General features: G+C 40.7%; 1 protein-coding gene across 1 annotated transcript in view; it reads right to left on the bottom strand.

Annotated features, from left to right (window-relative positions):
- Positions 1-22,877, bottom strand: part of ryr2a (ryanodine receptor 2a (cardiac)) — a 509,073-nt gene that overhangs the window by 221,577 nt on the left and 264,619 nt on the right. Inside the window, exons 49-51 of the mRNA XM_037973568.1 lie at positions 6,863-6,971; positions 6,410-6,530; positions 6,037-6,206 (exon numbers count right to left, since the gene is read on the bottom strand). Coding sequence (XP_037829496.1) covers positions 6,037-6,206; positions 6,410-6,530; positions 6,863-6,971 — 400 coding nt within the window. The remainder of the gene's footprint in view (positions 1-6,036; positions 6,207-6,409; positions 6,531-6,862; positions 6,972-22,877) is intronic.

Genomic DNA, 22,877 nt, shown 5'->3' with positions numbered 1-22,877 from the left:
AGCCACAATGTCCACTTTTAAAGAGACAGAGTTTGAGTACTTGGGAGAAGATGAGTTAATTATCATGGCAGATGTCACTAAAGTAGTCAAAAGCTCCCCGGTTGCAGGTCACCAAGGGTGGACAAGATTTGCCCTGAGATGCTGAAGGCTCTGGATGTTGTGGGACTGTCATGGTTGACACATGTCTTCAGTGTTGCATGGAGGACTGGAACAATGCCTGTGGATTTGCATACCAGGGTGGTGGTCCTCATTTTAAAAACAGGGGACTGGAAAGTCTGTTCCAATTGAGGGATACTTCTCAGCCTCCCCAGGAAAATTTACTCCATAATTCCATAATTTAACCCATAATCTACTTCTGGATTATGGATTGCTTGAGTTGCTTTTCAAGGATACCCAGTCCCTGTACAACCAAAGCAGGAGCTGTGTCTGCATTTATGGCACAAGTTGAGCTTGTTCTTGGTGCAGGTTAGAATTCACTAGGGCTCTCCCTTGTCTCTGATCCTATTTGTGGTGTTAATGGACAGAATCTAAAGGCACAGTTGTGGAGAGAAGGGTGTCTAGTTTGGGAACCTTAGGGTCTCATCTCTGCTTTTTGCAGATGATGTAGTCCTGTTAGTGTTTTCAGGTCATCTTTTTCAGCATGCACTGGGAAAGTTCACAGCTGAGTGTGAAGTGGCATGGATGGGAGTCAGCTCCTCTAAGTCTGAAACCATGGTTCTCAATTGGAAGGGGGTGAACTCTAAAGGCAAAGCTCTCAATTTACTGGTCTGTCTACATTCCAAGTCTCACCTGTGGTTATGAGGTATGTTTAATGACCAAAAGAACAAGGTCTCGGATTCAAAAGGCTGAAATTAGCTACCTTTACAGGGTGGCCAGGCTCAGCCTTAGAGGTAAGGTGAAGAGCTCAATCATCCAGGGAAGCTCAGAGTAGAACATCTGCTTCTTCACATCGAAAGAAGACAGTTGAGGTGGTTCGGAAATCTGATTAGGATGCTTTCCTTTGGAGATTTTCTGGGCATGTACTACTGTTCTAGGACAGTACCAGAACTTGCTGAAGACATTATATATTCTCTTTTACCTGAGACTGCCTTGAGATCACACAAGACGACCTGGATAGTGATGCTGGGGAGTTTATTATCTGGATCTGTTGCCTCCGTGATCTGACCACAGATAAGCAGTAGAAGATAAATGAGGAATCCATCCTGGAATCTGTGGTGGCAAGGTTTTTATGAGATAACACCTGACTGTGTAATGTCTGAATTCCAAGTCTTGACTACAGTATGCATGGATTTCAAGACATGACTATGTTCTGTCTGAATTCCACAGGCTATGAGGTTTTCACCAAATGACCATGTTACTTTTCACTGAAACCAGACTGACCTTGCTTCCTGTCTCTCCTCCTCACCTAACATTCTAATATCTTAGATATAAGATAAGATAAGATATAAGCTCCTGTGTGGACTCTGGAGGTAGAGCTTTGATTTGGAGCTTCCCGTGCGGGCTGGGACTCCGATGCTAATTCTTAATTGTCTTTAAAGCTCACTGTATGTCGTGCTCATAAATAAACCTGTTTGAGTGTTTTCATCTAACAGTGCCTGAAAATTGATTTCTTCCACAACAATTTGGTGCATTGGCCGGGAACCCTCGACTGGACATCCAAGGACGTCGGCGAGTGCAGTGTACGGTACAGACCTGGACACAAGGCTCCAGCCTCAAACCTTGCTTAGGCTTTAAGAGACAAGAGGGCTGGTTTATCAGTTCGTCCTTGGTTCTATCCAGCGCTGGGATCAACAAACTGTAACCACTGTTATTTGGTGAGACACTTACGCATGCTAATAAATTTACTTCTAAATTTTAAATTATAAAATTTTAAAATAGTAAAGGATCCTGTAAGTTTTTTACCCTGAGACCTTGCCAGGTTTATAATATTACAAAGAGGAAAAGGAGGGGGAAAAAAAGGAAAAGAGGAAAAATCTTTTCGTAAAATCCTTGTAAAACTACAGGTTTTTTGTAGGTACCTACAACTACAGCAACAGAGACAGAATGACATGCCTGATGATGATGAAGAACAAACCAGTGATGATGATGATAGAAGTAGTCATCGTCCGAGAAGAGTTTCAAGAACAAGACATGGACAAAAGGGAGAAGAGGAGACAGTATCCAACCTGCTGATCTTAGATCAGATCAGCAGGACATTGAAGTCTCTGCGAGGGAAAATCTGACTGATCCTTTCCACTTCAATACCAGAAGACGTGAAGAGGAAGAGAATTTAATCATGACAACATTTGCGCCCTTATCGCAAGATGGCGCCTTTGTATGGCTTCGCTAGTGCTACCCCTTCTATTCGTTTTATCCGTTTGCTCTTTTTATTATTTTTAGTTTATTTAGTTATTATCAATAACTTTGTCACATTTGCTACGCGTGTTTATGACCGGGATGCGCTGCTGGTGATCAAAGAATCGCTAGTGGTTTGTTGTGACAGCTGGAGCAGTTCCAGAGGGAGTTGTCCACCTCCGTTTGTCTGCTGCTCACCTGAGTGCTTGCTGCAATGCTCCAGAAGCAGGAAACAAAAAAGGGGATCTAGAGCCGGAGTCCAGGTTCGTTTGAGACAATTACGCAGACTTTTGGCTGAAAAGTGGGGACCATTTTGCTGTCTTTGGATTGTGTCATCCAGCTGAATATCGGTCTCGTTACCGGGAGCCAAACTAGTGGGGACCTCCAATTGTTTATCATCGGCATTTGACTCGCCTTGCATGGATGGAGGTCTACATGCTCATCATTGGAGCTTTCTGCGTCACAAACGCTCCTCTGATAAGCGCAATTTAATCTGCGTGCCGCTGACAGCGGATATGAGAGCCGCTAATCTCTCATCTCTGCGTATGGCCCTTTTCAACGTGCGCTCCATCAGTAACAAGTCATTTGCTCTGAATGAACTGTTTACGAAGGAATCGCTCCATTTCATGTTTCTAACTGAAACATGGCAGCAAGGCCTGGATTATGTTCATCTATGGGAACTTTGTCCTGGTAATTGTTCTGTGCTTTCAACACCCCGAGAAGGGCGGTGAGGTGGTGGTCTAGCGGCCGTGTTTAAAGACAGTTTTCCCTGTAGACTGGTTAATCAACCACCTTTCTCCACTTTTGAACTACAAATAACTAAAGTTGGCTCTTTTAATATATTTTACTGTATTTTAGTATACAGGCCTCCTGGCGCAGCAGGAGTGTTTTTATCTGAATTCACTGACTTCTTGGTCTCTATCATTAAGCTGAAGAATGTTTTAATTTTGGGTGATTTTAATTTACATGTTGACGATGACTCCTGTAAGTCAGCTTCTGAACTTATCTCCATTGCTGAGTCTTTCCACTTCACTCAACATGTACGGGCACCCACTCATTGTAAAGGCCATACATTGGACCTTGTTTTTTCTTTAGGCCTTATTGTGGAACATGTTCGTGTGGAGGATATATTCTTTAGTGATCACAATTGTATATATTTCAATGTGTCCTTCAGCCCTGATCCTGCTCCTCCTAGTCGTTTGATCCAAAGAAGGATCATAACTGAACACACTGCTGAAGCTTTTAGTTCTCATTTTGATCCTGCCTCCTTAGATTTTAACTCCATGAATGTGGACTTAGCTGTTTCTTGTTTTAACATTTACTGTAAGGACATTTTGAACTTAATAGCTCCTTTAAACCAGAGTACTGTTCAGCGTACAAGCTGTCCTTGGATTAATAAGGAAATCGTGACCTTGAGGAGACTATGCCGGAAAACTGAACGTTTATGGAAGCGTACTGATCTGATGGTTCACAGGCTCCACCTTAAAGACTTGATCAGCTCCTTAAATGAGATGCTCAAGAATGCACGAACCAGTTATTTTGCTAATCTCATTAAATCAAAAGGACGAAATCCAAAGATTTTATTTGATACAATTAAGAACATTGTTTCGCCACTGTGTTCATCTCAAAGTGTTTTACGTACTCTGATTGTAATAGTTTTTTTAAATTTTTTTACGGACAAAGTTGCTCTTATTAGAGCAAGTATCTCGCCTTCATTTTCCTACTGTTTGGACCCTTGTCCTCTGACTGCGATGACGTGGTGCTCTTTTACACTAGTGTCTATTAATGACATCTCAGATCTTTTAATGCATATGACACTGTCATCGTGTCCTTTTGATGTTTTTCCAACACCTCTTTTTAAAGATATTATTAATTGCATCGGTCCCAGTGTAGTAAGCTTGATAAATTTGTCTCTTTGTTCCAGATCTGTACCTAAATGTTTTAAAACTGCTGCAGTCTGTCCTCTGCCAAAAAAGCCTAACCTGGATTCTTCTATGCCCGAAAACTACAGACCTATCTCTAAACTTCCTTTCATGTCAAAGATCCTTGAGAAGGTTGTAGCACATCAATTGAACGCTTTTCTAGAAGAAAACGACCTTATGGACAATTTTCTATCTGGTTTTTGCAGATTACATTTTACAGAAAACAGCATTATTAAAAGTTTCTAGTGATGTGTTGATGGCAGCTGATTCTGGAAACTACACTGTGTTTGTTGTACAAGACTTGACTTCTGCTTTTGACACACTATTCTTATCAACAAACTAAGAGATCTTTTTGGTTTTTCGGGCACTGTTTTAAATTGGTTCATTTCTTATTTATCTGATAGGTCTTTTACTGTATTTATGAATAATGTTCACTCTGATGTTGCTCAGCTGTCCTGTGGGGTGCTCCAAGGGTCAGTTTTGGGCCCACTTCTCTTTTTATTGTACATACGCCCAATAAGTTTTATTTTAAATCGCTACAGTAATGTCTCTTACCATGTGTATGCTGACAATATTCAAATATACTGTTCGTTTCAATCTTCCAAACTTTATAAATTGACTGAACTCAGCAACTGTCTGACTGACATTAAAATCTGGCTGGATGATAACTACCTGCAGTTAAATGCTGGCAAGACTGAGACGCTTATTGTAGCTCCTGATGAAAAAATCGCAGAAATCAGGAAGCATCTTGGGTTTTTAAACCCTTCTAAGAAAAATAGTCTCCAGAATCTGGGTGTTCTTTTTAACAGTTCTTTGTCTATGGACAATCATTGCAAACTGCTAGCTTGCAATTGTTTTTACCATTTAAGGAATATTTCGAAGCTGCAAGCTATTTTATCACAGAAGGAATTAGAAATGATTGTCCATGCTTTTATTTCTTCTTGTTTAGACTATTGTAATGGCCATCTGGTGGGTTTGAGTAAATCCTCCAGTCTGCCTTCAGTCTGTGCAAAATGCTGCAGCCAGGCTTTAACTAAAACACTAAAGCCAGGCTTTAACTAAAACCCACAGAACAGCTCCAAAGTTTTAACTTTTAAGGCACTACATGGTGAGGCACCTAAATATACAGTATATCAGAACTCTGCCCGTCTAGGCTTCTGAGGTCTTCTAATCAGATGCTGCTGTCGGTACCTAGAACTCATTTTAAAACCCGTGGTGATAGATCATTTCAGGGGTTGGCCTTGAGGCTCTGGAACGCTCTCCCTTTAGCATTGCACTGCTCCGAATCTACTGACTCTTTCAAAAGAAGTCTCAAGACATACTGTATCTCTTTAGTCTGACTTTTTGTTAATTTTTTTCACTGATTTTTATATTGTTGTTTCCATTTCTGTTAAGCACTTTGTGATTTTATGTCTGTGAAAGGTGCTATATAAATAAAGTTTACTTACTTACTTACTTCCAATGCCAGTTATAGACATTTGTATTGTTGTTTTTTTTGTGTGATTTTGTGTTGGTTTTTATGTCATTCTGGTGGTGGTGATCATTTTTTCCTAATCAGGTAGAAAATTTCATTTAAATGAGCCACGTGATGTAATATGGCTGTCCGCTATACAGTTAGGCGGTAAACATTCTACCCCCTATAGCTTGAACCTATGGTACAGACATGCTAAGGACAATGCACAAAACAGGTCAGACTGTTATGTTTGAACATTATGCTGACTAAACTATTACTCAGTATCTAAAAACCCTAAGAATAAAATACACACAAGAATATACTTACATTATCCAGAGAAGCAGCAGCTCTTAAATCTGGTAAAAATCCAACTTCAAGAAGGTGAAAAAGAAAATTTTGGTCTTCTATACCGTAGACACGATCTAGGAACAGGACCATTGCTGCTTTATGGTCTGGACAGAAACCTGCTGACATGTCTGGCTCCATAACCATCCCATCTATGTATCCACAGGTCCATAAAAACACACAAACAATCAAAACCATACAAATCAGGCTAAAAGATTTTTAAAATGATGGTCTTGCTATCTACAGTATATTATATTGTACATTTTTCATATATTTGTTTTTGTTTATCATGGCTCCTAATCCATTTTGAACAGAAACACTCTTATGTTCAGTTAGTGCTGGAAAATTTGCTTACCTTTAGTTAGGTTAGGCATTGCAAATGAAATGCTTATGACTCCAACCAAGTCTTCAATAGGAATTAGAGACCTCAAAATGGCTCTGATACGGATTGCTTCACCTTTACTGGCATAAATGAGCTGTTATAAAACAAGTATAAATTAAGACTTTTGTATAAGAAAATCATCATTGATTGTCTGTAGATGTATGTATGTGAGTATGTGTGCATGTATATATATGTGTGTGTGTATGCATGTATGGGTATATGTAGATACAGTATGTATGTGTATTTGTATGTATATATGTATTGTATGTGTGTCTTAGTATGTATGGGTGTACTGTATGTGTGTCTAAGTGTATACTTGTTTACTGTGTGTGTGTGCAAGTATGTTTGCATATATGCATTTATGTACAGCACAGTATATGTGTTGATCTGTACATATGTATAGTCTGACAGTTTTATTTCACTCACATGCATCTCTGGAGCACAGCGTCCCAACAGGTCGATGAGTGCAGAATAGAACGTCATGATAGCATTCCCCATATGGATAGTATCATCTTCCTCTTCCTTCATCATGTCACTGTTACACACATATGCATAAACACACACACACACAGAATTTTGGTAATTTCCCCTACTTTTGCTTTGTTATCATCACAATTTAGTTGTATCTTATAGCTGAATTTAAAAGAATACTGACAAGCAGAACTTTTTCAAAGAACTGTTCTTTATAAAACACAGAGAGATATTTGTTTTGACAGCAATGTTACAGTAAAAGAATGTTAAATATCAGTGGCGGCTGGCCAATAGAGGGCGCAAGGGCTCCGCCCCACCACTCACTACATTACCTTGAATAAGATTAAATGAAAATTTTATAATCAAATAAAAATATTTTTAAACATAAATCCCAAAAAAGGTTAAAAAACAAAAAAACAACTGGACTTCTATTCTGTAGTTGAAGACGTTTCACTTATCATCCGAGGAGCTTTCTCATTTCAGAAATACAGAATCTGGAGTTGAGCTTTTAAAGCTGAGATGTGATGTAAGCTGGATTGCTTGCAAATTGTTCTCACTCTCCTAACAATGGAGGCTCGTTAGGGTCCTTGTTTGTCTGACTCACTGATGGGCCACTCTGGTCACATGAATGCAGGTGTTGATTGGAGTGAAACTGACTGGGTATCAGGCCTAAAGCTTCATTATATGTTTTTGAAAGCTGAAATCTGAGACCTCCTCCTCTGTTTAATGTTGGTTTCTCCCCTTTGACATAGATGGCTTCCTTTACCCCCCTCTCAAACCATCTGTCTTCTCGGTCCAAAATATGAATAGTTTGGTCCTCAAAGAGTGTCTCTTATCCTTGAGGTGTAGGTGAACTGCTGAGTCCTGTCCAGAAGAGGTGGCTCTCCTGTGTTGAGCCATGCATCTGTGAAGAGGTTGACTGGTCTTGTACTCGATCTTTGTACTACAGATTATACCTGAGGGAAGCCACTACCTACCTGTATGGACTCCCCAAAATACATAAGGAAGGAACACCTCTCAGACCCATCATCTGGCTGGTATTTTAGCTCCTCTTGTTGGAAACACACCCCATCACATAAAGAACTCTGTTGATTTTTGCCAACAAAATTCAACATTTGAAGCTAGCTCCAGGAGAAACTCTGGTATCATTTGATGTTACTTCTCTTTTCACTTGCATACCTACATCAGAAGCAGTGGAAACCGTCATAAAACGACTCTTACAAGACCATGATTTGAACAACAGGACCAACTTCACTCCAGATCAGATCTGCACCCTGCTGGATCTCTGCCTTTCCACCACTTATTTCAAGTTTAATGACATTTTTTACAGATAGAAGCATGGTTGCGCCATGGGATCTCCAGTATCACCGATTGTAGCTAATCTCTACATGGAGGAAGTCTATCTATCTAGTCTATCTTCAATAGAAGAGATAGAACCATTCTGGGGTGCATCTCTCCTGCGCCCAGAGCTGACTGCTGCTTGATTTGCATATCACCAATGTCCCACCGCGGGAGGGTGGAACTCCCGACATGGGGCTGACGTCATAGCCGTCTGTCATAAAGTTTGCCTGATTGAAAGGTTGAGCCGTGGGTTTGCTGCCTTTAATTCAAAGAGTAATAAGTTCATTATGTGACTAAGTTACATAAACAAGGTAATAAATTAGTTCATAGGTAATAATTAAAAAAGGTTATGCTAAAAAATTGTTAAAATGTTTGGGTTTTGGATTCAAATCAGAGTGAGACATCTGATCTTCATTATATTGCATGTACAGAACACAAGATGTAGTGAATGCTCTCACCATAGTACAAACTTTGGCGTGTTTTCTCTGGTAAAGCTTTGAAAAATAAGGGAGAAAACAGGTCTTATAAATGCTAAATGTGCCCTACACGCTTGTCCTTGGAGGACCTCCATCTTTGTAAGTATTGGTGTGTTCAGGAAGCACTTGTGCATATGTTCATTTATATGTACATTATAATGTTGCTTTTGTTGTTTTAATTCATGTAAATACACTAATGTGATACCTTAGTATATGTTTTTGTATATGTCTATTTTGGACTTATAGTCCCTCCCTGGAGAAAACTCCACCAGCCTCCACTGCTAAATATTACCTGTCAGCAATAACATTATGACCTCCCTTCCACCTAATATTTAGCAAGTCCCTCTTTTGCTGACTACATCATTGTGATGTTTCAATATACAAAATCCCGTTCACTTGACTACTGAAGGTCACTGTCACCTGGGTAAAGTAGTAAATCTTTCAAGTACTGCAAACAAAAAAGGTCTACAGGTTGGTCTTATTTGTTCAAGACATTTTTTATTGCCCAGTTGGTTTGATATTTGGACAAAATTGGAACCCAAATCTACACCTCAGCTTATTGTGTTCCTCAAAGATTTCTTGAAGCATATTTGCACTGTGGCTGGATAGTAACATGGTTTTACCAATGTATCTAAAATTAGCAATGGTATTGCTTTGAAAACAGTCCTTCAAAACTGTTGCTGTCATGATCCTGGGGTATTTGTATGCACAGCTGGACACCTTAGAGGGCATAAACAATACTTATTGATTTTCAGATCATGGGGTCAAAGATGTAAGCCAAATCTATCAAAACACAATGTTGCTTTAATTATGCTCAGTCAATTAACCAGCAACCATCAAAGTCTAAAAAACTGGAAAGGAGCTCAAGTAGGAACCAAAACCAGTTAACATTGGACAGTCTGCTCTGAAAAAAAAATCTAGTTTAATGGAGATGACAGTATGAGTAGAATTAGAGCTGACTGTATATTGTAGAGAGCTTGTGATCTACAAATATTAAGAAAATTTAACATGTTGCCCTCTGTGTATGCTTTAGGCATACCTTTGGATTTAAGCTGGAAAGTTTGCAGTCTACGGTCTCCTGCATGGATCTGATAAGGCCAATTTCTAAAGATTATAATCTTTAGGAGTGACAGGTTGATTCTGTAACATTACTGATATGTTAGGAACCTTGTTCTATCCATACACTTAATATGAGCCTTTTTACTGGAAGGCACATATAAATGCCTTCCAGTAAGAACTCTGCAAGAATGTGTCATTAGTACAATGCTTAGAGTTGCTGCCTGTCATTTCAGGTTCAATTCCTTAGACCAGCACTAATGTCCTTTGGCCATTCATCGGTTTATTTTTTTTGTTACTAGCATAATTTCCTTTCTGTAAGTAACTATTTTGAACAAGTTCACAAATGACATGTCACATGTTTTATATATTACGACTTCTCAATAAAATGAAAAATTTGTAAAAAGACTATTTTCATCACCTTGCAGTTGAATCGTGTGTTAATGCCAAGCCCTGCTGCTTAAACAGTATTGACCTGTATTGCATAGTATTGCATTACTATTTCTATGAAAAAAAGTAATAATTATAACAAAAATAGTAATAACAGTGATAATTTGACATTAATACTCCTAAAAAATAAAAAGTGGGAAAAAAACAGGACAGGCTGCAAGTCTATCACAGTGGATACATAGAGACAAACAATCATTCTGTCAGGGATTTAAGTATTTTTGAGTTTATTTTTGGTTTTCATGTTTCTGTTTGGGTTTATTGTTTGTTTTATTTGTTTTTTAGTCATCTTTAAGTTTAGTTTGGTCTTAGTTCTGTTTTTACTCCTTGTGTTTTTGTGCTCCTGTCATCATTCACTTCTCAGTTTATTTGTTTGCCTGCCATGCCCTTCTACACTTGTCCCAAGTTTTGTAATTACTCACCTGCAGTCATTTCCCCTGATTACCCTTGTCTTTAAAATCCGGTCATCTTCTCCACTTCATTGCTGGTTCATTCATTCTGGTATGCAGTTCTTGTCCGTGTGTTCTCTTTCCTTGCCACAGTTTAGTTTCATGTTGTTGTTAGTTTTGCTGCCACATCAGGCTTTTGTTTTCTTGCTTTTGTTTGTTAATAAATCTTTTTTTTTTTATTGAAGATGAGTATGCGCATTGGGTTTGTCACACTCAAATCTGACACATTCACATTCTCACTCACACCTAATGAAAATTTAGAGTTTCCAGTGAACCTAGCGTGCAGGTTTTTGGTCTGTGGGAGGAAACCAGAGTACCCAGAGCACACCAACGAGGAAAACATGCAAACTCAAGACAGAAAGGCCGGGAGGCAAACCTGCGACATTCTTGCTGTGAGGCAACAGCTTTAACTACAATGCTGCTGTACTGCCCATTAAGCTATACAGTCATCTTTAAATCTGAGCATATCAATTTGAGATTTTGACCAAAGTGCCTTGAAAAGATGATGCAAAACAGTTTTAAACAGTTTTTAAAAAATCCAAACAGTGTGCTAATAGGATTTTTTCTTTTTCTCAGAATTGCCCGTTTCACCATCAAAGAAGACCCAGGGTATAACTTTGCTGTTCCTTTTTTCGAACTACACAAAAATGTACATGAGTAAAAAGCATCCAGTCATGAACATGGCCACATGCTTCATGTTGTGAATTTGTCACTGCCCCACCTAGTGGCAGTAAAAACTACTGAAGCCAAGGCTTATATTTGCCTACCCTGTTCATAAACTCAGTAGCCTACAGAAATAAATTTTCCAGAAATAATAATAATAACTACACAAATAAATTTTCCTGTATAAGTACATATAAACACATTTATATTCAAATTTACGTATTTATACACATACACTTTACTTGCATACATGATTACACAATACGTAAATATACATCTACATAACAGTATAAGATTTTATCATTATACATTTTAAGGCTCTTTTAAAGCTCACCAAAGAAGGACATAATTTAAGCTCATCATTTAATTCATTCCACAATTTCACGCCAATAACTGAAACACATCTAGACTTGACCTGACTTTTTTCTTTAGCTTGTTCAAATATAAACAATCCTCATAAATTATATTTATTCTCTTTTAATTTAAATAATTTCTGAATTCCAGAACGAAGATTTTTCTTCAATCCTTTATATATTATTTCCAGTAAAATAATCCCACACTCACACCATCACAGCAGCTTCAAATTTGTTGAGTAAAACTTAGACCCTTTGAGAAACCAAAAAAAATATTCACTGCCAGTAAGGGGCAACGAGCATGGTTGGGGCAGCTTGGCGAAGTTGAAGGTGTTGCCGTTTGGGCATAACTGGCCATAAATGACATATACCTCATTCTGGTGGGAACATGGTGAAACTTGGCACATATTTAAAATTGTTTTTTGTTTTTTTTTAATATTACCATAAATATGAGAAGGCACAAAAATACAGATGTGGGTGTTGCAAATTGGCACGCTAGAGACATCTTGAATGCACCCCTCTTACTACTTTAACATGCACCTATGAAATTTGGCACCATATTGTAAAACCTGCAGGAAGTTTTGAATTTTGGAAAGTTTTAATGAAATGTCAATTTTTGGTAATTTTCACTTGTCACACCAAACACTATTTTGTCTTCAAATTTGAGTGCATCAACTTCAGATTTGGACTAAAGTGCCTTGACAAGACAGTGCACAAAAGTTAGTTTTAAAAAATCCAAAAGGTGTGGGTGTCATTTTTTTTTTTTGGACTTGCCTGTCAAACAAGACATGAGGGCTAACATCGCTGTATACTGTCCAAACTATAACAAAATCTATGTGACAGATAGGCATCCAGTCCTGAACAGAGCCATATGCTAATGTGTTGACTTTGTCAATGCGACACCTAGTTACAATAAAAATACTTTTAGACTTTTAAAGGTATTTCCCTCACACCAACTGTCCAGACAGGTTCAAATTTGTGGTAGAAAGCATAAACTTTTTGAAAAGCCAATTTAAAAATTTGTAAAGGGCATGGCCACGGCAGCTTGGCAAACTTGGAGGTGTTGCCATTGTAGCATAAGTGTCCTTAAATGACATGTATGTCGTCCCAGCTGCCTTTAACTTTAACATAATAATACTTCTTCTGACCTGAACATGATGATGAAATTGTACGATGGTAATGTAGAAGTGCCACCTAATGTTGACACATAGTGGAAGTTTTAGCAAAATGACACAACAGCCAATTTATATTGACCATGACTGTTTTATAATATCAAAAAAAGTAAAAAAAAATTCCAAGAGGGTGAATATTTTTTTTTATAGGTACTGTATCTTGACATAAATCAGAGTCTGTCTTAAGAGTGGGAGCCAAAAACCAGACACAGAGGCAAAGTAAAAAGGTAGGTGATTTTATTTACAGGTGTTAAAGTGCGAACGCTGGGAAAAGCTGCCAGAATGATCTGAAACGGCAAGGGGTGGGGGGTGGGGGGGCAAGGTGAGTCTCGGCTACAGATTTAATCTTGTTTGTAGAAATAGTGTAGTGAATAATGTTCCTTTCTTACAGGTTCGGCGAGAAGAGAGGTGTAGAGGTGAAGACGTGTCCACCGGAGATGGTCATGGAGGAGGAGGATCCGGAATCCAAACAACAGGTAAGTCCACAGGTAAGTGCACCGTGATTTTCAGGCGAGCAGGTATTTACAAAAAACTGAGTAGCAAGTCCTAAGGCAAAAAGGGAGAAACAACAAGCAAAGAGTTACCGTAACCATGAGCTTTCAAAATCAGTGGTCTTAGGGTGAGATCCTGACCCATAAGACCCAATGCTCCAGCGAAGATCTGGAACCAGCCAGGGGCTTAAATACAGGTGCAATTCAGGGTAACAGGTTGCAGCTGTGGAGGAAGAGTTCCTGGCACCGCCAGCAGGGCGGAGACAGAAACTCTCCTTACAGTACAGTACCTTACAGTACCCCCTCCTCAATGATCACCTCCTGGCAATCTAGGACGTCTTTCGGGATGGATTCTGTAAAAATCAGAGGTTAAGGCAGGGTCCAGTATAAAGGACCTGGTGATCCATGAACGTTCTTCTGGTCTGTAGCCTTCCCAGTCTACCAGTTACTGGAAACCCCTGCCTCTTCTTCTGACATTGAGGATGCGGTTTACAGTGAAGGCAGGATGGTTGTCAATTAGCGGGCGGGAGGGGGAGGATGGTAGGTGGGCTAAGAGGACTCTGGACCACTGGTTTTAACTGGTGGGATGGATGCGCATACTTGACGGAAGAGTGAGACTGACAGAGGTGGGGTTAATAAGACGTTCAATGGGGAAAGGGCCAATAAAACGAGAGGCCAACTTTCTAGCTGTGTCTTTTAACTGAATGTCTTTTGTGGATAACCCAACCCTGTCTCCCACCTTGTACGAGGGAGTGGCTGAACGGTGACAATCAGCACTCTTCTTGTTTTGTTCAATGGTCCTCATGAGTGTATGTTTCTCCAAATCCTACGGCACCTGCATGGATGAGACTGGACTGACGAGACAGAGATCTCAGACTCAAAACTGGGAAACTGTGGGGGATTGTAACCTAGAGATGCCTCGAAAGGTGACATACCTGTGGCAGCTGAGACATGGGTATTGTGTGCGTACTCTATCCAAGTGAGTTGTTTACTCCATGAGGATGGATTGTCACTAGCCAGACATCGAAGTGCGACCTCCAGTTCTTGATTACAGCGTTCTGTTTGACCATTTGACTGAGGATGGTACCTGGACGTGAGACTCGCCTTGGCTCCAAGACCGTTACAGAAGGCCTTCCAGACTTGAGAGGCAAACTAAGGTCTCCGGTCAGATACCACATCCAAAGGAATACCCTGAATGCGGAAGACATGCTGAATCATGAGCTGGGCGGTCTTGTAGGCTGAAGGGAGCTTGGGTAGAGGGATGAAGTGGGCTGCTTTGGAGAATCGATCAACAATGGTGAGGATGACAGTGTTTTCCTGAGATGGAGGTAGGCCAGTGACACAATCTAAGACTATGTGAAACCATGGGCGACTTGGAATTGGTAGTGGCTAAAGAAGGCCTGCAGGGGTTCGGTTACTGCTTTTGAATCGGGCACACGTTGTGCAGGCTGCCACAAACTCCTTAACATCTGCAGACAGGGTTGGCCACCAAAAATATCTGTTGGTCAGAATCAACATGCAGTTAATGCCTGGATGACAGGAAAATTGACTGGAATGTAGCCAGTCCAGAATTCTGGCACGGACTGCCTCAGGAACGTACATCTTGCCCCTTGGTCCTCCGCCAGGATCTGGATCTGTCTTCTGGGCTTCGGTGATCTCCCGCTGATGAACATGGCGGGAGGGATGATGGGTTCCTCTTGGTTACGAGGTTCGGAATCGACCAGAGTCTGGACAGGGTGTCTGGCTTGACATTCTTAGAACTGGGTCTGTAGGTTATGGAGAAGTTAAATCGACCGAAGAACAGTGACCACCTAGCCTGGTGGGGATTGTGGTCAGTCCAGATTAGGAAGGGGATCTCTGCGCCCTCCAGCAAGTGCCACCACTCCTCCAGGGCCAACTTGATGGCCAAAAGCTCCCGGTTTCCTAAGTCGTAATTTCGTTCAGCTGGAGATTGGCGACGAGAGAAGTAGGCACATGGATCAATCTTGCTGTCAGATGGCGACCTCTGGGAGAGAATGGCACAGACCCCCGAGTCGGAGGCATCCACTTCCACCATGAACTGGAGTTTCGGGTTGGGGTGGTGGAGAATGGGTGCAGAAAGAAGACGTGATTTTAACTCACTGGAAACAGCTTGGGCTTCAGGGGTCCATTCAAAAGGTCATTTGATGGATGTGATTTGGGTGAGTGGAGCAGCCACCCGGCTGTAGTCCTTTATAAAACGGCGGTAAAAGTTGGCAAAGCCCAAAAACCTCTGCAGTTGGCGTCGGTCGGAGGGGATGGGCCACTCAGCCACCGCTTTCATTTTTTCAGGGTCTGTTTCATAATAACCCTGTCTAAAAATAAATCCCAAGAAGGTTACTAAAGAGACGTTGAACTCACATTTTTCTGCCTTCACGAAGAGTTGATTCTTGTGAAGCTTCTGAAGGACTGCTCGTACCTGCAGGTAGGAGTTCTATGGCACAATCGTAAGGTCTATGGGGTGGTAGTGAGATAGCCTTGGCTTTACTAAACACTGGAGCCAGATCGTGATACTCGAGTAGTACTTTGGATAGCTCTATTTTCTCAAGGGCCTCTTTCTTTACAGAGAGAACGGGTCTGGCAGACTGGAGACAATTCTGCAGGCAAAAGTCACTCCAGGAGTCTATTCTTTTTTCTGACCAATTTATCACAGGATTATGCTTACGTAACCATGGGTAGCCTAAAATCATTTGAGAAGTGGGTGAGGAAAAAAACCAGGAACTCACCCGATTCATGGTGAATACCGGTAATTATGAACTGTAGATTATGGACCCGGTGTTTGATGTGGATGATGACCTGGCTGAAGATGTCCATAACCGGTAGTGGCAAGGTTATTTCCTGCAGTGGGACTTGTAACTTGCGGACCAGGTCTTCTGAGATGAGGCTCTGTTCAGCTCCCGAATCTACCAAAGCGTGGACGGCAATCTTCGACCATTCATTTATAATCGTAGTGTGAAGGAAAATAAGGGACCCGAGGGGTTGTGTAGAACTGCTCACTAGAACCCCTCGCTTATCTAATGAGGTTGTTCTTTTACCAGAAGCGGACATTTAGCTCGGATGTGCCTCTTGTCGCCACAGTAAAAACACTCCGTGGCCTCATAGCATCTTTGCCTCTCCTCCGGACTCAGCCTGGCCCATCCCAGTTGCATGGCTTCGGGCTCCAACCCGGTAGAATTTGGTTCCGTTCGCCGGTCACTGGGAACAGGAGGAGTAGTGGAAAAGTAAGTTGCGTGGGGCTTACAGTCTCTTTTGCGTTGCCTCTCCCACAGCCGGTTGTCAAGGCAGATAGTAAGTTCGATCAGGTCCTCCAAGGACCGTGGTTCGTCCCTCCCGGCTAGCTGGTCCTTGAGAGGTTCCTGCAACACATTAATGAAAGCCCCTTTAAGTGCTTGAGCGTTCCACCCGGAAGAAGCAGCCAACATCCGAAAGTCGATGGCGAATTGAGCCACTGATCGCTGTCTTTGTTTTAAGCCCCACAACGTCTTGGTGACTTCAGATTCATTAAGTTTATATCCAAAACTCTGTTCAAAATCCTCTTTAAATCGATTAAATAGCATTTGACTGATAGTGCGAAAGCTATACTTAGCCTCTGCCCATCCTAAAGCCTTATCTCTTAGTAAACCAATTATGTACGAGATCTTTGAAGCGTCATCAAAAAACGACTGTGGTGATCTGTAAAAAAAACAGAGAGCATTGTAGAAGGAAACCGGCACACTTGCCGATTTCCCCAGAAAAATGTTCCGGATTGGGAGACGGTACCTCCCGGAAGTGGGTGGCAACAGAAGTAGACTGTTGCCACCGCGGCAGCGGATGCGGAAGCCGCGGAAGCCGCGGCAGCAGGTGAGGGCGGTACCAGAGATGACAGCTTTTGGTGTATTTCCTGTGTTAGCACCATTAGCTGGTCGAGCCGACCGGTCTCCATTTGTTGCTTTTCAAACAACGTGTTTAACATGGATTTGTGTCGGCTTAACTGGGAGGTGGCCTCTGTGAGTTCAGGTCGGTTGTTCGACTCCGCCATTTTCTCCGTAATTTTCTTTATCCACATACACAGTTCCTTGGCCCGGCCTGAGATTAGCAGAGAGATGAAAATGATTATCCAAAAGACAAAGTTTTGCTGACTGGTATTCTGGTTTCGGACGACTCTAGACAGAAATTGGCTGGAGCATACTTCCTCATATTACATATCTTATATATGGATTTTTGAAGTGTTGCAAAACGTATGAATAATGTGGCATAACTTGAAAGTTTTTAGAGAAATATACATCCTTAAATACTCATTACTAAACATCCTTAAAAAACCACCAACTGATTTTTTATTTTTTTTTTGTACTTTTATTGGCATGAACCAGCCACTAGCAAGCATAAGCCAGTGCATCTTTTGTGCAAGTTCTAAGCCCAGGTAAATGGGCAAAAACTAACATACAAGTTCATCCAAACAACACCATACCAGATTGATCGAGGCCCGGGTTAATAACGACAGCCACTGGTGCTGTTGACAAGCAGGGTGCCGATGAAAATTGGGCTACTATTACTTGAACATTACAAGGAGGGAAACGTGCCAGGAGATAGAGGGAGAAGAGGAAAGCCAAGACTGTAGGACTAAGGGTAGCAACTCTTAACCTAGGGACAATGACAGGCAAAGGTATAGAGCTGGCTGACATGATGCAGAGGAGGAAGGTTGATGTATTATGTGTGCAAGAGACAAAGTGGAGGGGCAGAAAGGCTCACAGCATTCAGGCAGGGTTTAAACTGTTTTACCATGGTGTGGATAGGAAGAGAAATAGAGGTCCTGAAGGAGGAGTTAGCAAGGAATGTGGTCAAGGCAAAAAGAGTGTCAGATAGGGTAATGTGTTTGAAGGTAGAAGTAGAAGGTCTGATGTTCAATGTTGTCAGTGGTTATGCTCCACAGGTTGGATGTGATGTAGAAGAGAAAGATAAATTCTGGAAGGATCTTGATGAAGTGATAGAGATTATTCCCAGGAAGGAGAGACTGGTGATCAGAGCAGATCTGAATGGACATGTCGGTAAAGGAAACAAATGAGATGAGGAGGTGATGGGCAGGTTTGGTGTCAAGGAAATTGACCATGAAGGACAGATGGTGGTGGATTTTGCCTAGAGGAGTCAACACCTATTTCCAAAATAGGAAGGAACACAGGGTGACCTATAAGAATGGAGGCAGGAGTATGCAAATAGACTGCATTCTGTGTAGAAGACGTAACCTGAGAGAGATTGCAGGCTGTAAAGTTGTGGCAGGGAAGAATGTGGCCAGGCAGCATCAGATGGTGGTGTGTAGGATGGTTGTTCTGGTGAAGAAGAGGAAAAGAGTCAAGACAGAGAAGAGGAGCAAATGGTGGAAGCCGAGGAAGGAAAAATGTTATGAGGAGTTCAGAAAGGAGATGTTAAAGGCTCTGAATAGTAAGAAAGACCTTCCAAGTGACTGGGCTAGTACAGCAACAGTGATTAGAGAGACAGGCAGGAAGGTACTTGGTAGGTGGAGACAGAGAAAAGATGACAAGGAAACCTGGTGGTGGAATAGTGAAGTGCAGGAAGTTATCCACAGGAAGAGGTTAGCCAAGAAGAAATGAGACAGTGAGAGGACTGAAGAGAGTAGACAGGAATTAGGGAGATGCAACATAGGACAAAGAGGGAGGTAGCAAAGGCAAAACAGGAGGTGTATGATGAGTTGTACAAGAGGCTGGACACTAAGGAGGGAGAAAAGGACTTGTATTGACTGAAAAGACAGATAGTTCAGGCTGGAAAGGATGTGCAGTAGTTTAAGCTTGTTAAAGACAGAAATGGTAGTTCTAAAAGGCGAGGAGAGTGTGATGAGAAGATGGAAGGGGCACATTGAGGAGCTAATGAATGAAGAGAATGAAAGGGAAAGAAGAGTAGAGGTCATAGAAACTGTGGACCAGGAGGTGGAAAATGTTAGTAAGAATGAAGTTAGGAAAGCTTTGAAGAGGATGAAGAAGGGGAAGGCAGTTGATGGAGAAGTACAGAGAGGGTCAGAAAGAACTTTATTGTTTTTTGTGGATTTAGAAAAAGCATACAACAGTGGAGGTATGGAAGTGTTTAGGAGAGCTGACAGTAAGGACTCAATTATTCAATTGCATTTTTTACAATGAAAATATGTCTGAGGAATGAAGACGTGTGTTGGTGCCAATTTTTAAGAACAAGGGTGATGTTCAGAGTTGTATCAACAGGAAAAATAAGTTGATGAGCCACACGATGACGATCTGGGAGAGAGTTGTGGAAGCTAGACTTAGACAAGAGGTGACTATTTGTGACCAGCAGTATGGTTTTATGTCAACAAAGAGCACCACAGATGCCATCTTTGCTTTGAAGATGTTGATGGAGAAGTACAGAGAGGGTCAGAAAGAACTTCATTGTTTTTTGTGGATTTAGAAAAAGCATACAGCAGGGTGCCAAGGGAGGAGCTGTGGTGTTGAAAGAGGAAATCTGGAGTGACAGAGAAGTATGTTAGACTGGTACAGGACAAGTATGAGGACAGCAGGACAGTGTTAAGGTGTGCTGTAGGAGTGACAGATAGCTTCGATGTGGAGGTGGGACTGCATCAAGGATCAGCTCTGAGACCCTTTTTGTTTGCTCTGATGATGGACAGACTAAGATATGAGCTCAGACAGGCATCCCTGTTGACTATGTTTGCAGATGACATTGTGATCTGTGGTGAGAACAGGGAACAGGTGGAAGAGAACCTAAAGATGTGGAGGTATGCACTTGAAAGACGGGATGAAAGTCAGCCGTACCAAAACAGAGTATGTGTGTATGAAAAAGAGGGAGGCATGTGGATTAGTGATGCTACAAGGAGCAGAGGTCACAAAGGTGCAGGACTACAAGTACTTAGGGTTGACTGTCCAGGAAAACAGGGAGTGTGGTAAAGAGGTGAAGAAGAGAGTCCAGGAAGGATGGTGTGGATGGAGAAAAGTTTCAAGAGTGATCTGTGACAAAATGGTGGCAGCAAATGTAAAATGAAAAGTCAAAGAAAAAGTTTACAAGACAGCGGTGAGACCAGCTATGTTGTATCGTTTGGAGACAGTGGGACTGACAAAAAGACAGGAGACAGAACTGGAAGTGGCAGAGCTGAAGATGTTGAGGTTCTCCTTGGGAGTGACAAGGATGGATAGGATTAGGAATGAGGTCATCAGAGGTACAGCACAGGTTGAATGACTGGGGGATAAAGTTAAGGAGGCCAGACTGAGATGGTTTTGACAAGTGCAGAAGAGGGATAGCGGGTATAGTGGTAGAAGGATGTTAGAGATGCAGCTACCAGGAAAAAGACAAAAAAGTAGGCCAAAGAGGAGATATATGGATGCAGTTAGAGAGGACATGGAGGTAGTTGGAGTGAGGACAGAGGATGCAGAAAACAGAGTTTAGATGGAGGAGGATGACTTGCTTTAGCAACCCCTGAAAATGGAACAGCCAAAAGAAAAATAAGTACTTTTATTGGCACAATTTCATACTAAAATTAGTAGATGGTATCTGTACCCTGATACAGATTTAATAATCATGTCATTCTAAAAACTATTTTTTTTTCCTGTTCTTGGAATAAGTTCGCCAAGTCCTCAGAGACATGCATCGGGTTACTTGGACCTCTGTCATAAATACTTGCAGTGTATTTTGTTGTTGTTTTCTTAACCAAAGTACATTCATGTTACTCCACTAATGTATGTGCGCTGATCATGGACCATTATAATGTCTATGCCCAAAAGTTAATCAGATGTACATGTTTATCCAATAATTAATTTTTTCAAAGTTTCATTATAGAAAACACCCACAGACATAGACATAACATTTTTGCCCTTTCGCCTTCAGCAGCAGAGGATAATTATACATACCTGTATTACAAATCAAATCTAGCCAAAAAATATTACAACAGCCATTAAACCAATGGATTATTTTACACATTTTAAACTTAAAAGGCAATTTCAGCTTTGGAGACCTTGAAATGCAAGTTTTACTTGGATGAATGTTATTATAGATATCAGGTTTAAATACTTACTTGTAAGAGTGTCTGTCTGACTATAGAAAAAAATATATATTTTTGTGGTGATACAGAGTTTGATTAGGTATTACAACAGCATGCCTTAAGCATAAATCTAGTTACAAAAACCATACCTATGATTATTATGGTAATTGACTTTTAGCAGCCACCAAAACTGAACATAATTTTTAGAAGACTTTCTTTAGAAAATTTCATAAATAAATGCAAATTAGTTCATCTTGGGAGTTCAAAATTTTCAAATTATGAACTTTGAATTTGAATTAAGTCATCTATTATCTGTGTTAAGAAATTGGAACTAGTTCTTATTAAGGGTAAAAATGCACAACACTGATTCTGCAATTAGAAGAAATATCATTTATAACTGCATCATCTATTCTTAGAAGAATTTCTGTCATGAATTTTAACACACAGATGTGCAATTTCTTTTTAAAATTCTTAACATACCTTGAACTTTTTCATTTTGTCATGTTACAACCACAAGTTTTCAAGTTTTTTTTTTAATTGTATATGCTTGAACAACACAAAGTAACATAATACTGAAGTGGAAGAAAAATGAAACATGTTTTTCAAACATTTTAACAAATAAAAATCTGAAAAGTGTGGTGTGCATTTATATTTGGCCTCCTTTACTAAAAAAAAAAAAAACTAAAAAAAACAACCTGCCTTCATAAGCCATCTATTTAATAATTAGAGTTGTCTACCTGTGTGTAATTTACTAAATCCAGCTGTTCTCTGATGGCCTCAGAAGTGTGTTACATAACATTAGGGATCAAACATCATGAAGACCACGGATAAAGTTGTTGAGAAGCTTAAAGCATGGTTCAATTAGAGAGCAATATTCCAAGCTTTGTATATCTCATAGAGCACTGTTCAGCACATCATCTGTAAATGGAGAGTATGGCACAACTGCAGATTTACCAAAACATGGCCACCTACCTAAACTGAGAAGTTGAGCAAGGAAAGCATTATTCTTAGAAGCAGCCAAGAAGCCCATGTGGAACAATTTGTCCCCAGGACAACCTTTAGTTGTGAATTCCATACATCTAGTCTGAGAGAGTGTCAAGAACAAACTTATTGTTGAAAGAAAGCTGTAAGAAGTTCCATTTGCAGTTTTCCACAAGACATGTAGGGACAGCAAAGATATGGAAGAGGGTGTTGTGCTCAAATAAGACCAAAATTGAACTTTTTGGTCTTAATGTGAAACACTACAAATGTGTGGTGAAAACTGGCAATGCAAATCACCCTGAACTTGAACTTACTGTAAAATATGGTGGTGGCAGCATCATGCAGTAGAGATCCTGGAAGAAAACCTGTGAGAGGCTGCAAAAGTCATGAGGTAGAAGTTCATCTTCCAAAAGGAAATTAACCCAAAACATTCAGGAAAAGTAACATTGGAATGGTTAAGATCAAAATATGTTCATGTGTTAGAATGGCCCAGTCAAAGTCCAGACCTAATTCCAACTAAGAATCTATGGCAAGGC

The sequence above is a fragment of the Kryptolebias marmoratus genome, linkage group LG2 (genome assembly GCF_001649575.2).
Source record: "Kryptolebias marmoratus isolate JLee-2015 linkage group LG2, ASM164957v2, whole genome shotgun sequence".
Classification (NCBI taxonomy): Eukaryota; Metazoa; Chordata; class Actinopteri; order Cyprinodontiformes; family Rivulidae; genus Kryptolebias; species Kryptolebias marmoratus.
Note: the sequence above shows the minus strand (reverse complement) of the source record. Positions and strands in the feature narration are given on the sequence as shown.